Below are 13,679 nucleotides of genomic sequence, written 5' to 3'. Positions count from 1 at the left end.
TCACCCACTGAGCCACCTGGGAAGCCCCATTAGGGACACAGAGAGTGCTAAATATCTATTTTACTACTTGAGGTCATTACAACTATGCTTTGTATCCATCTTTTTGTCAAAGGTTTTGGGAGTGGGGTTTCCCAATGGAAGGGTGAATGACCGATGTGGTGGAGAATGAGCAGAGAAGGACCTGGGGATTGAAGTTAGACCTCACCCACTCGACCCAAACTGTAGAGTTGTTTTGAGATTTCCCATTTAACTCTCTCATGGAAGTATTGGCCTTTCCAGGTGGCGCTAGTGGTAAAGAACCTATCTGCCAATACAAGAGCTGTAAGAGATGCAGGTTCGATCCCTGGGTTGGGAAGATCCCCTGGAGGAGGGCATGGCAACCCACTCCAGTACTCTTGCCTGGAGAATCCCATGGAGAGTGGAGCCTGCCAGGCTACAGTCCATGGGGTCTAAAAGAGTCAGACACGACTGAAGTGATTCAGAACTCAAGCACACAAATGGAAGAACCACTCTGACATTCACAATGCCAGAGCCCCAAGAGAAATTCAGATGATGATGTGGCATCTCTACCTCAATATTCCATATTTTAAAAAATATCTTATGATTGCGTACATCAGAAATCAGAAAACTGGGACTTCGCTGGTGGTTCAGTGATTAAGACTCTGTGCTTCCATTGCAGGGAGTATGGGTTCAATCCCTGGCTGAGGAATGGGGATCCCACATGCCGTGTGGTGTGGACAAAAAAATTTTTTTAAAAAGAAACCCAGAAAACTTTTTCTGTAAAAGACTGGACAACACATACTTTTAGGCTTTGCTGGTCATGTGCTTTCTATTCCAACCACTCAATGCTGCAGGTGAAATGCAAAAGCAGTCATAAACAATATATAAACACATGGGCATGGCTTTGTTCCATAAAACTTTATTTATGAAAACAGTTAGCAGCTGGGTTTAGCCAGTTGGCTGGCCCCTGGCATATATTTGTGAGACAATGAGTATGTGGGTGGCCTCTGAAGACACCTATCCTACTAAAGCTGTGTAACCCCCATTTGTTGCTTGTGGCCTGGCCTCCCTGACTCACTTCTAACAAACAGAAGTGATGGATGCCACTCCTGAGATAAGAGGAGTGTGGGCTCAGTTTTGGGTGCCTACTCGCTCTCTTACTTGCTGCCATTGAGGGAAGCCAGGTGCCATGTTTGGAGCTGCCCTGAGAAGCCCATGTGGCCAGGAGCTGAAGAAGACTTTTGGTGGGAACAGCCAGTGGGAACTGAGACTCTTAGTCTAACAGCCTGGGACACATCAGCTCCTGCCAACAACTCTCTGAGTGAGCTTAGAGATGAGAGCTTTCTAACAGAACCACAGGCTGGCTGACTCCGGACTGGAACTCCCTGAGCGCTTTGGTGGAGAAGCGCCCAGCTGAGCCATTAGCATAGTGCGATGGTTTTCACAAAGCACAGAAATTGTGAGATAACGTTTGCCGCTTTCAGCCATTAAGTTTTGAGGTCACTTGTTATGCAGCGATGGTTAACTTCTATGGTGAGGCGTTCTACAAAGAATGCTTTATGGGATCTAGAGACGAGATTTTCAGTCTCAAGGTTTTTGACAAATTTACTGTGTGAATTTAGGTTAGCTGCTGACCCAGTGTGGGCCTTCCATTTCCTCTCTGCCTGCTGAAGAAACAGGAGTCACGCATTTCTGAGGTTATTTATAGGTTTAAATCTTCATAGTTCATTTAATTGAGTCAAACCGATTTCTGCCTCTGAGCCAGAGTTGTGCATTGGCAACCCATGGGTAAAACACAGCATACTATGATATAATTATGGTGATATAATTATGAACATTTAAAGGACTAAAGATTCTGCAGAAAAACCCAGATTTCTGGCATTTTCAGGAAAATAAAATGATTTAATTCATATTTTTATACTGTAACTTCAAGGAGTATCCAAAGATCTCTCCCCCTTTATACAGAATGGGGCCCTCAGAGCAGGGTGGGACCCTGAGTCATTTTCACTGGCCTGTCTCACTTAGTCATAATGCCTGGCTCTGAAGGGCTTTAGGGAGCTGCTTAGACTATATTCCATCTTGCTTTGAGAGCTCCCCTAAAACACAGCAACAGTGTTCTCTTACCTTCTGATTATGTCTGAGGCCAGGACATTGCCCATGTAATGCCTTTGTGAAACCCAGCTGTGTCGTGATAGCTGCACCCATGGGTCCTGCTGCTCAGACCTCAGGGAGACCCAGCAGGTTGTGTGTCTGGTCGGTGCCTTTCCTACGTTCTCTCTCCCCACCACAGAGCTAGAAGACCTCTCCTCTCTCCCACAGCCTTTACAGGGAGACACATGCACAACCAAACACACACAGAATGACAGAAGTCACTCTAGCTCAGATGAAACCTACGTGTGTCTTATATTCCTGATACATAAGAGCCTGAAAAATGTCCCCCTTTTCTGCTTCTGGCAGGTCCTTACCACTCCTGCTAAATGATGTCATTTATCCTCTAACAATCTCTGTGAAAAGAGAGTTTCTGTTCTTTCCTCTTTCCCATTCTTTCTCCTTCCTTCCTTTTCACCACTCTACTTGACAATCACGGGCACATGTTTCTATTTATCTGTGCTGTTTGTGTGTATCTTCTTCTTTTGAGCACTAGCGATCAGTTCATGAAAAATACAGTCTATATAATATATGTATACATAGACCTGTTTAAATTACTGTGTCTTAAAATGTGTTTTGTTTCAGGGGTATTTTTGCGTTTGGTAATAAGCATTTCACAAGACATGTCTGTTTTTGGAAACACTCTGGCCCAGGGCCAAGTATCAGGTTTAGCTCTCTAGTTATGTACACACACGCACAGCTTACAATACCTATCCAGGCCTGCATGCCCAGCTAAGGAACTTGTCTTCCGGATGACAACCTACAAAAACTGCAGGGAAAAATCAGTGAAATCTCTAGATGTTTTCAAGCACAGTACGCATTTTAGGAAAAATAACTGATAAAGGCCTGGACTTTATTCTCCTGGACGTTGGTGTTTTGAGTCACCAGACTGTCCTATATTGATGTTACTATGATGGGTCACTGAACAAAAAGCCCCTGCGGCGCCTGGGCAGGATGCGCTGCTTTCCAAAGGCTCACGTTTGCCTCTAGGGCGGCAGAGAATGAGGTAGTTAAACAGTATCCCTGACTCCATGGACATGAGACTGAGCAAACTCCAGGAGATGGTGAAAGACAGGGAATCCTGGCATGCTGCAGTCCACGGAGTCTCGAAGAGTCAGACACGACTAGGCGACTGAGCAATGGTGGTGGTTTCTCTAGCTTCTTCGGAACTGGATTTAATTAGAGACAGTGATGCTCAGTATCACAGGCTGTCTTGCTCAGCTGCCTGAAGTTTCTGTTTAAGTCTCACTTCTGGGACCCTTTTGAAATCTGCCTCTTCCGTGTGGAAGTGTGGAAGCTCCTGATACCAGCTTGCAGAGCCCCTGCAAGACCGAACCTTTTCACTCAAAAAGAAACCATAACGTGTTCCCGAATCTCATTCACCTCCCCTGTGTGTCTCGCTCTTGTTTCTCTCTGCCTCTGTTCTCCTGTCTCTGTGTTCTTGTATCTGTCATGGCCTGTCTCCTCCCTTCTTCTCTGTCTTTGTCTCCGTGTGTGCGTGTCTTCCCCCCCGAGTGGTCTCTCTTCCTCTGCTCTGGAGGACAGCACCATGGTCTCTGGGTCTCTCCATGTCAGAAGTCTCCTTCTGAGTGTTTCCAGCTCTGAGAACCCCCTTCTGCACTCAAGGGAGTTTCCTGACCAGGAAGTTTCCTTCTCTGGCCAGGTGATTGTGGGAGAGTGTGACGAGAACACACAGACCCCACCTGTCCATAAATCTGGCCACAGAGCTCTGTAATGACGCATCTTGAAGGTTCATGGGGAAAGAGACAACAGATAAGAATCAACCCTCATTTTCTGTGGGGAGAAGAGCTCAAGGTGGGAGTCATAGCTCATCTCAGACTATGCTATGCTAAGTCACTTCAGTCGTGTCCGACTCTGTGTGACCCCATAGACGGCAGCCACCAGGCTCCCCCGTCCCTGGGATTCTCCAGACAAGAACACTGGAGTGGATTGCCATTTCCTTCTCCAATGCATAAAAGTGAAAAGTGAAAGCGAAGTTGCTCAGTCGTGTCCAACTCTTAGCGACCCCATGTACTGCAGCCTACCAGGCTCCTCCATCCATGGGATTTTCCAGGCAAGAGTACTGGAGTGGGGTGCCATTGCCTTCTCCGACTAACCATTCTCAAATCCCAAACGAGCCAAGCATAGGGCCATGTGTGGGTCTTCTCTCTACATGAGGAAATATGACCAAGTTGACGTAGTCAAAGCCAAGCTTTTAGGGGAGTTTCTTTACTTTTTAAAGATGATTGTTTTCTAGCTTTGTTATTAACAGCAACAAAATCTCCAGATTTAAAGGGATCTTCAAGTTCATAGTAATAAAATGCTTTATGTGGTGGTTAAATCCTGCCTTTTTGAGCACTTCTAATGTTGGCGAACTCACTGTTTCTAAGAGGATCTCATTTTACTTTTAGCTGCTATGTCTATTATTTTATTTTTCTCTTTATTGAGCCAAAATACACTTCCCCAACTCTTGTCTCATTGTTCCTGTCTTGGTTCCTGGTTCTCAAAAATCTCCCTCCCTTCCTTTTTCTTCCCTTCTTCTCTTCTCATTTTCTTTCTTTTTTAGTCAGACTGTGTCCTTTTTTAAAAAAATTTTTGACTTTTGATTTTTAAATTTGAGGTATAGTTGACAAATAAAGTTGTAAGATTATGATGTGGTTCACATGGTAAAGAATCTGTCTGAAATTTGAGAGACCCAGTTTATATCCCTGGGTTGGGAAGATCCTCTGGTGAAAGAAATGGCAACCCACTCCATTGGGTTGTTGTCTGGAGAATCCCATGGACAGAGAAGTCAGGTGGGCTATAATCCAAAGGGTCACAAAGAGTCGGACACGACTGAGTGACTAAGCACACACATGATACTGACATCAAGATGATTCAAAATATGTGCACATTTGGAAAGAATTCCCCACCCACTCCCCGCATCTAGTTAATCAACACATTCATCACCTCATTTCTAGATATTTTTTGGAGGTGGAGGTGAGAAACATTTTCCTGGTTTCCTTTCTTCCTCTCTAACCTTGAACACAAATTTCAAACTTGGCCAGAGTGGCAATGAGTCAGGACCAGCTGCTCAGACTGCAGAGATTCTGGGAAGAAGTGAATTGGGCTGCATCTCCTTTCTTTCCCCAAGAATTTTCACTTTCAGCAGAAAAATTCTTTTACCTCCAGATTAAAGCCCTGTATTGGTTCCCTAATATCTTCTTGAGGAAACTAGAGACTCAAGCAAGTTAGGGTTTCTGGAGGTCTTGGGAAGTCTATAGGAAAAGGATTTCAGACTTTCAAACTTGCTGGCAGGCAGGAATGAACATTGAGCAAATTGGTGTCAGTTCCTGAAGAACTAACTTTGAGTCAATGTCCCCCTATTAGCAGGGGACTAATTATCTGGAAGAGGTAGAGGGGGGATTTCCTGGAAGACAGTTCCTGAGCTGTCTAATAGGCGGTTTCCTATTAGACACAAATCTCTGCTCTCACTCTTTGTCTCCATGGATGCCATCAAATATAAAAATGCACCATTTTTTAATGCGTTAATTAAAAAAAAGTTGAACTACAAACAATGTATTTTTATCACATGGAACCTTAACTTTACATTTATTGAATGAACTCTGAAATTTGTTTAGACATAATTACTTAGTTTATTTTATGCTTTTATATGAGTTTTAAAAAAAAAGTATTTTCGTATCAAGACTACTGTTCATGTTAAGGAAGCAATTCTTATAAGACTATTTAACTTGGACTTTTTTTAAAGGATGCCAACACCCATTAGGAAAATTTTCATGGTGATATGTTTTTAATCTTAAATGAAGGTGTCATCGGAAAGTTTCTAGTCAAAAACCAGAGCCTAAAGTCTTCTCGAATGGCACTTCCGTAGTTGGTTATTGGAGCGGGGGTGCAGGGCTTCCAGAGGGATGCATCAGCTATGCCACCGGGAAGGGGACAACATAGGAAAGGGAGGACCAGGTACCACAAGACCCTCGCCCACTGTGGGGTGGTTGTCTTCTCCAGCCCTGTGGTCCTCAGGGACATCTTGACAACATTTAAGAATTATATGTGGCCCCCAAGGCACCACCTATAGGGTCTGGCACCTGAAGAGGAAAGCTGCTGGAGTGAGAAATCCTGGAACAAGGCTTTCTGCCATCTTGGTGTTCCATCCTTCTTTTCAAGAGGAGCTGTCTCTCTACTGAATTCCTTTCCCAAGACTCACGGTGTCCTCCCTGCACATGAGCAGAGGGCGGAGATGTCTGAATGACGGGGATGAGGGGAGGGCCGCCCGGGCTCCCAGGATGTGGGTTCCCACGCTGAGCCAGCCTGGAGCTCCCTGGCTCCACTGCGGCCTGACCAGCTGACGGCTGCACCGAGGTGACTCACGGAACAAGACGTTCAGGTGTGATGCCTGCTGCAGGTGTGGTGCGGTTCCAGGTGAGCACCACGGGAAACTGGAAAAGCCACACATTTCACTTGTTGTTGTCACTGTGTTGCTCCTGGGAGGAAGCTGGGGGAGCTCAGACGGACCAGCTCTCAGTCCAAGTCTAGGCGGGTGTCCTCCCCCTTCAGCAATCGTCTTCCCTAGCCCTGTGGTCCTCAGGGACATCTTGGCAGCATTTAAGAATTACATGTGGCCCCCAAGTCACCACCTATAGGGTCTGACGGATTATCTAGGGTGGATCCTTAGCTGACTCTGTAATGGCACCTGAATGAAACTGTTGTGTATCCAGACTGAGAACCACGGCCTCAGGTAGAGAGCTGGGGATCCCGGGAACCCCCTCCAGCAATTCACTACCTATCCCTGCAATCACATGACCGCTGGCAACACCACAGCCACCCAACAGCTAAGGCTCCAAGTGAGTGGAACACAGAGAAGTTGCAGTGAACCCTGATAGACATAATTTCACCACATGATCCCACAGACCCCTAAAAACCTGTGAGAGGAAAAGCTGGCCCTCCTCCTCAGAGAGAGAAGGTGCCCTCAGAGGAGACGGTCACATGATCCACTTCATGTCAGACAGACAGGCACATTCTAGAAGAAATATCTCACTTGGGGGCCAGGGGAGGTGGGCTCATTTGTACAGAGAAAGACAGAGTGGTCTGAGGAGAGATGTCAGATGGGCAACACCCCATCCCAAACAGAGAGAGAGCATTCCCTGAGGAGAAACTTAGAGTCCTGGGCCTTGACCTCAGGGCGGTCAACAGCTCTCATTGAAGACAAGGCCGGTGCTTCACTCTTGTTCTCAGACACAGAGACAGGCTGCAGATTCCTGAGTTTGGAGGCTCCTTACTTCACCTCCAAGTAACAGATGGAGCCTGGGACCACGGTGGATTTCTGAGCTTCTAGGGGCCTGGGTTTCCTTGGCTTTTACGTACACGATCGTGCATCTTCTGAGAAGATGACGCTATGGGCGTTTCATGGAGGAGGATTCTGCGGGCGGTTCCGGAAGAGGAAGGTTAACAGGCTGAGCTAGCGCAACATGACTGTGAGCCTGTACGGCCTGTGGCCTTACACAAGAGCTAGTTGGAACGATTTTCTTTTTTGTTTGTGGTGGTGGTGTTTAAATTTCATCTCAGTCTTTTATTGCCGCGTTGCCTCCAAGGACAGCGTGATTTTCAGATGGCACAGAATTGCTCTGGGAAACAAGCAGGCGGCATCTGGCCTGAGAGACTTTTCATGAGATGAGCACACTCACCTCCCCAGCACAAGGTTTCACAGGTGGGATCTGGTGGCAAAGGTCATCTTCAGAGGCAAGCTTCTCACTTTTCTCTGCGGTTTGTTGTTGTTGAGTCACTGAGATGTGTCCGAATCCAGGGACATACCAGGCTCCTCTGTCAATGGGATTATCCCAGCAAGAATATTAGAGTGGGTTGCCATTTCCTCCCCGTGTGGGGGGGAGGGGGATCTTCCTGACTCAGGGATCAAATCCATGTCTTCTGTGTCTCCTGCTTGGCAGGCAGATTCTTTACCACTGAGCCCCCCTGGGAAGCCCCTCTCAGCTCTGACTTCAAAGACCCCAAGACGTGGGGAGAGCAAGTGCCTTTGTCTGAAGAGTCCAGATGAACATGACAAAGATGATCGACATTCAGCTGAGGGACTGTTTCATTCATGAAGGATTCAAACACCCTCTCATGTTATAACTGTACAGAGAAAGAGCTTGTGTAAATGTGTCCATGTACATGCATGTCTGTATTTTCATTACTGAATTGCTCCACCTACAGGAATTCAAATATAATGTGTACTATTTCCACATTGAAAAACAATCTCAAATCACTCTCCCTGTGTCTTATTTGAATCAAGAAGATTCCAACATTAAATAACAAAGGTTTAATGACCCATTTGAGATCAGCGGATACAAACATATGACCACATCACAAATGAAGAGCTTGACAGGGATGAGTTACAGGACTAGAACTCGGGGGTTTTGACTCCTTGCTCAAGAGTCTTTACATGATTGCTTCTCGGCCTTTTGGCTAAGATCCAGTGAAGAGTCCATGACACTGTGTTGCCTATGTGGGGGTGGGGAGAGCGGGTGGTTTTGTTAAATGACCTTTCGGGGCCCTTTTTGGCCTAAGATTCTGTGTCTGACGGGCAGGGGGTGGCAGGTGAACATTCGTGGTGGAGACTCTTCAGGCTTCTGCCAGCCTCGCTCCTCTAGTCCTGCTGCTCACAGCGGGGAGCAGGGAGCCCTGAAAATGAAAGGGTCACATGCTCAGCTGTGAGACAGTGCAACAGGGCAGAGCTGCTGAGAGCTTTGTCCTACTTTCTGGCCATTTGTGAGAGAAAAGAGGGGAGGCGGGCATTAGGCTATGACAGGGATGTGGCGATCATCACAGGGGGGCATCCCATGTCCTGTCCTCAAGTCAGAAAGGACAGCAGCAGTGGTGGACTGGAGATCTGTCTGAGGCTTGAATTATTCATTCCTTCATCTGTTTCACATTGACTGCGCTTGGCTGGTCACTAAAGTCCTGCAGAGGAGTAAGACCCAGACTTGTCCTGAGGATTTCCAGGTGCAGCGAGAAAAGCAGACCTGTGAGTAAATCACAGCAGCACAGTGACAGGTCCTAAAAGGGGAGGAAGTGACGTGAAGTGGCCCAGTCGTGTCCGACTCTTTGCGACCCCATGGACTGTAGCCTACCAGGCTCCTCCGTCCATGGAATTTTCTAGGCAAGAGTACTGGAGTAGGTTGCCATTTCCTTCTCCAGGGGATCTTCTGCTTTACCATCTAAGCCACCAGGGGAGTCCAAAAAAGGTGAGGAGGGAAGCACCAAGGAGCCTGAGGGCCATGAGCCATAGTGATAGATTCCACTATGCTGGGCAGGGGAGGGCCCGGGAGGGGCCTGAGTGGGGGACATTGGAGCCCTTTGGAGTCTAGGGATGGCCTGCTCTGTTACTTGTTAGCCATCTCAGAAGAGGAAGCTGCATCTTTGAGATGAATGGTGGGGATAATTATATTTAGCTCAGAAAAAAAGACCCATGGCGAAGGTGTATAGACTTCCCGAGTAGAAATGCTGGATGCTGTTGGTCCCAGTCAAGTCCCTCTGTCCTCTCCTGGCTGTCCATGGCCCAGGATCACCACCAGAAAGAGTCCAGCCCCTCCTGGGTCAGTATAGGGTCCATGCTCCCAACTCCATTTCCACCAAGAGAAGAGACTTGCCCAAATCCTGGGTGTCCCCCCTGCCCTGCTCCCAGTTATCCCTGATCATTGATGGGGCCCTGATTCTACACCCACGTGGGAAGCTGTGAGGACTCTCAGAGGTCTAAACCATCTCCCTCATTTTATTTTTGAAGAAAATAAGGTCAAGAGAGGAGGTAGAACCAGACCCCAGTTCCCCAGTATTCTGGACATGGGCCCATCCATGTTTGTGTGTGTGTGTGTGTGTGTGTGCATGCATGTGTGAAATCTCCAGGGGACAGAGATGTGGGACTTGGAATGGCAGGACTCTTGGCAGAGTATCTGTCGGCCTGCCCTGAAGCATGGAGAGCGTCATGTTTCACTTGGGAGCAAGACCTAAGCCTGAGTGAGATCCCTCCCCAAGAAGACAGTCCTTGCCTATCTGGAACTGGCCCTCAGTCCTTTGAGGGGATGACCAAGGGCTTCGCAGAGATGCCTGTGATTAAGACAGGCTCCACTCCTCACAACCCAATGAGCCTGTCTGATGATATTTAGGAATCAACCAAGAGTGAGTGTAGGAGGGCCTGGGGAGAAGCCAAGGCATTGCGCCAAGTGTGGCTGGACACCTGAGCTGGGAATCAAGACAGGAGCCCAGAGGCAGATCTTCCTTGTGACTCTTAGAGTACATTCAGCTTATGGGAGAGCAAACTGGATTCAGGCAGTGAACACAGACACAGAAAGAAGGTACCTTAGCAGGCTCTCTAACTGATCTAGAAAAAGTCTGGCACATGGTCTCGTACATCAGGACACTTGCTTTTATCACTCTTTACATTTCTTACCTGTAATTAATATTTACTGCCCTTCGGATGACTGCTCAAAGATATGGGATGGGTGACAAGTTTCAGCAGATTCAGAGAAAAACAAAGGACAGCGGGTTGTGAACGTCAAGTCCTGCCTTGCTTTGTTTACTCAGGAATATGCTCTTTAGAAAGAACACAGAACAACGAGCACTGGTTTGGTGATACCAGTGCCAGGAATCCACTTGGGAACTGCTAACCTAGGGGCATTCACTTAACCTTCTGATTTCCATCTTCTGCCCATCCCTAGAATGGAACTGCCTCAACCTTATCATATACTCCATAAGACTGCGTTGATCAACCGAGATAACCTCAGGTTGTTTGAAAAAAATTGTAAATCCTATTTACATGTCACTTATTGTTACTGTGACTTGAGGCTGTGGAAAGGGGATCAGGCACACGATAGTCTGGAAATCAGTAGGACAATCAGTCTGGGCTCAGGTTTGATGAGAAGAAAGATGTCATTCGGTGGAAAAGAGGCCAGTACTAGCTGCATTTCTGACTCTCTGAAGATGAGCTGGATTTGTACTTTGGTTTCTGGTCTACCCCTAACTGTGAGAAGTCCCTGGAAAGGAGGTGAATATTATGAAATTCTGAGAGTCTTTAAAGAAAAAGAAAAAAAAAAAAAACAGAAAAAAAGAAAGTAGGCAAGCTTTCGGGAAAAATCTTTTATCAGACCTTCACCCTTGATGCTGGATTCATTCAACAAATGTTTGTTAAGCACCTGTTATGAGTCACACATTCTTCTAAACACTTAGCATACTTCAAGATCCCGCCTGCTTTCTGGAAGCTTACGTTCTAGGTGCCTGATCTGCCGTCCATCTCTGGTCTGTATTTTCTTTCTTCCTCTGAATGTGGTATGCAGCACCTATTCCAGGGGTCAGAGCAGATTTCAGATTTTTTCTCACCAGAACGGCAGAAAAAAAGTCTGCAGGTTCCATGTTGCATAAGGCAGATAATATTTCTAATTCCAGGTGGAACATCCCCTATGGATAGAACAAATTAACAAATTAGTTCACACAGCAAAAAATGAAGGATAAACATAGGCCACCTCCACACTGTTTATCATACTCTTTTAAAATTGTCTGGACAGGTTCCAGTTCAACTGGAAAAATAAAACAGGGACAATAACTTTTTTTGTTGTTATTCAGTTGCTAAGTCATGTCTGATTCTTTGCAACCTCATGGATTGTAGCATGCCAGGCTCCTCTGTCCTTTACTATCTCCCAGAGTTTGCTCAGATTCATGTTCATTGGGTTGATGGTTAATCTATGAATGTGAATGAACATGAAACTAACCATCTCATCCTCTGCTGCCCTCTTCTTCTTTTGCCTTCAATCTTTCCCAGCATCAGGGACAATAATACATACTTCTAAAAGTTGTTGGGAAGCTTTATATAATACATGTATTTGTATATGTTATTGTATTATATCAGGCTTCTCAAGCCTCCTGGTGTGGATATGAGCTAATATAACAAGGAAAAACGGAGTTTTGGAGAATAGGATGGAATGATTGGAAGGATGAGTCTTGGTCTTTAGGAAAATAGGAAAGTGTTCTGATTCTCAGTCTGTGGCCTAATTTTCAGTTTTACAGCCTAAAATGAAATAAGGAAAAGAAAACTGACTTCTCCTCACCATGACTTGTGGATTTATAGGTCAAGCAGAACTACCCAATGTTTCCATAAGGAAAGCATTTTCTATTTGTCACAAGAAGAAAAAAAAAAAAAAAGAGGAACTACATGTGGTAATGGATGTTGACTGGACTTAGGGTGATTATTTTGCTATCTATACAAATATGGAATCATTATGTTGTACACCTGAAACTAATATTTTATGTTGAATATATCTCAATTTTTCAAAAACAGCATTTTCTATTTGGTAATGAGGTGGTTGAAAGAAAGGTCTTATATCAGATCTGCAAAAGTCAATCTATCATGACTCAAAAAAACAAAAAAACAAACAAAAAAAACAAGCTTTGCTGGTGGCTCAGTGGTAAAGAAGCCACCTGCCAATACAGAAGACACAGGTTCGATCCCTGATCCAGGAAGATCCCGTATTCCAGGAAGCAGCTAGGCCCATGTGCCACAACTATTGAGCCTGTGCTCTAGAGCCTGGGAGCCACAACTCCTGAGCCCAAACACTGCAACTACTGAAGCCCGAGCACCCTGGAGCCCATGCTCCCCAACAACAGAAATCATCATCATGAAAAGCCTGCACACTGCAATGAAAGGTAGCCCCTGCTCGCTGCAACTAGAGAAAAGCCCATGTGCAGCGATGAGGACTCAGTTCACCCCAAAATAAATAAATAAATAAAAGTATTCAAAAACAAAAACACTCACAGTGTTGGTCTTACATGATTTAAAAAAACAGCCTTGCACAATATCTCATATCCAAATGGCGTATACTCTCGGAGCCTGTGTCATCTCAGCTCTACCATGGTTTGGAGAGGAGCCCAATGAAGCGATGGGCGACATACCTAACGAAGGTCAAAGAACCACAGCCCAGAAATCTGGAGATCAGAGCTGGCCTCACTTCTCCCAGTAGCTAATGATTTCTCCTTGGATAACTCATTTAACTGCTTGTGCCTTGGATTTCCTCTGCAAAATAGGCTCTCTGTGGAAACTGGAGGAATGGTATCGGCAGTAGGAACTGCTGCGGTGACAGTGATTGTAAACTGCTCTGCAGGCAGCAGCCTTTCTCGGGAGTGTGGTTTCCTCTCCCTGTAAAGCGTGGGGCTTCCATAGAAGATTCATTCCCTTCCAGCTTTGACATTTGGGTGACGGTAATTTCTTTCTGTGAACTTTTCTCAGACTGTGATGAATCTTTTCTATTTGTATTGGAGCAAAGATGCCTCTATGGCTTGTTTTATGACCCTGAAAACTCATATTTAGCCTCTCAAAACCTTTTTGTAGGGAAGATCAAAATGGTCCAGAGCTGAGTCTCAGAGGGGTCCACCTGCACCCACCACCAACACACAGACACCTCCCACCCACCCCCGCCAGGGACACACACATCAAGGGAATTCCTGCGCAGCCTTCCCCAGCCTGTCCCAGCTCATCCCTCCTGGCTGGGAGC

The 13,679-nt window shown here is 46.1% G+C and overlaps 1 protein-coding gene across 1 annotated transcript; it reads right to left on the bottom strand.

The window, feature by feature from the left end:
- Positions 1-11,259: 11,259 nt before the first annotated feature.
- Positions 11,260-13,078, bottom strand: SPAG11B (sperm associated antigen 11B). The gene is made up of 2 exons (XM_045165130.1): positions 13,039-13,078; positions 11,260-11,592 (listed from the first exon to the last, which is right to left on the bottom strand). The coding sequence occupies exons 1-2, from the start codon at positions 13,076-13,078 to the stop codon at positions 11,405-11,407; spliced, it is 228 nt and encodes a 75-aa protein (XP_045021065.1). The 3' UTR covers positions 11,260-11,404.
- Positions 13,079-13,679: the final 601 nt, after the last annotated feature.

Source organism: Bubalus bubalis, chromosome 1 (assembly GCF_019923935.1).
Source record: "Bubalus bubalis isolate 160015118507 breed Murrah chromosome 1, NDDB_SH_1, whole genome shotgun sequence".
Lineage (NCBI taxonomy): Eukaryota > Metazoa > Chordata > Mammalia > Artiodactyla > Bovidae > Bubalus > Bubalus bubalis.
The sequence above is the reverse complement of the archived record's forward strand: the minus strand, read 5'-3'. Positions and strand labels throughout refer to the sequence as shown.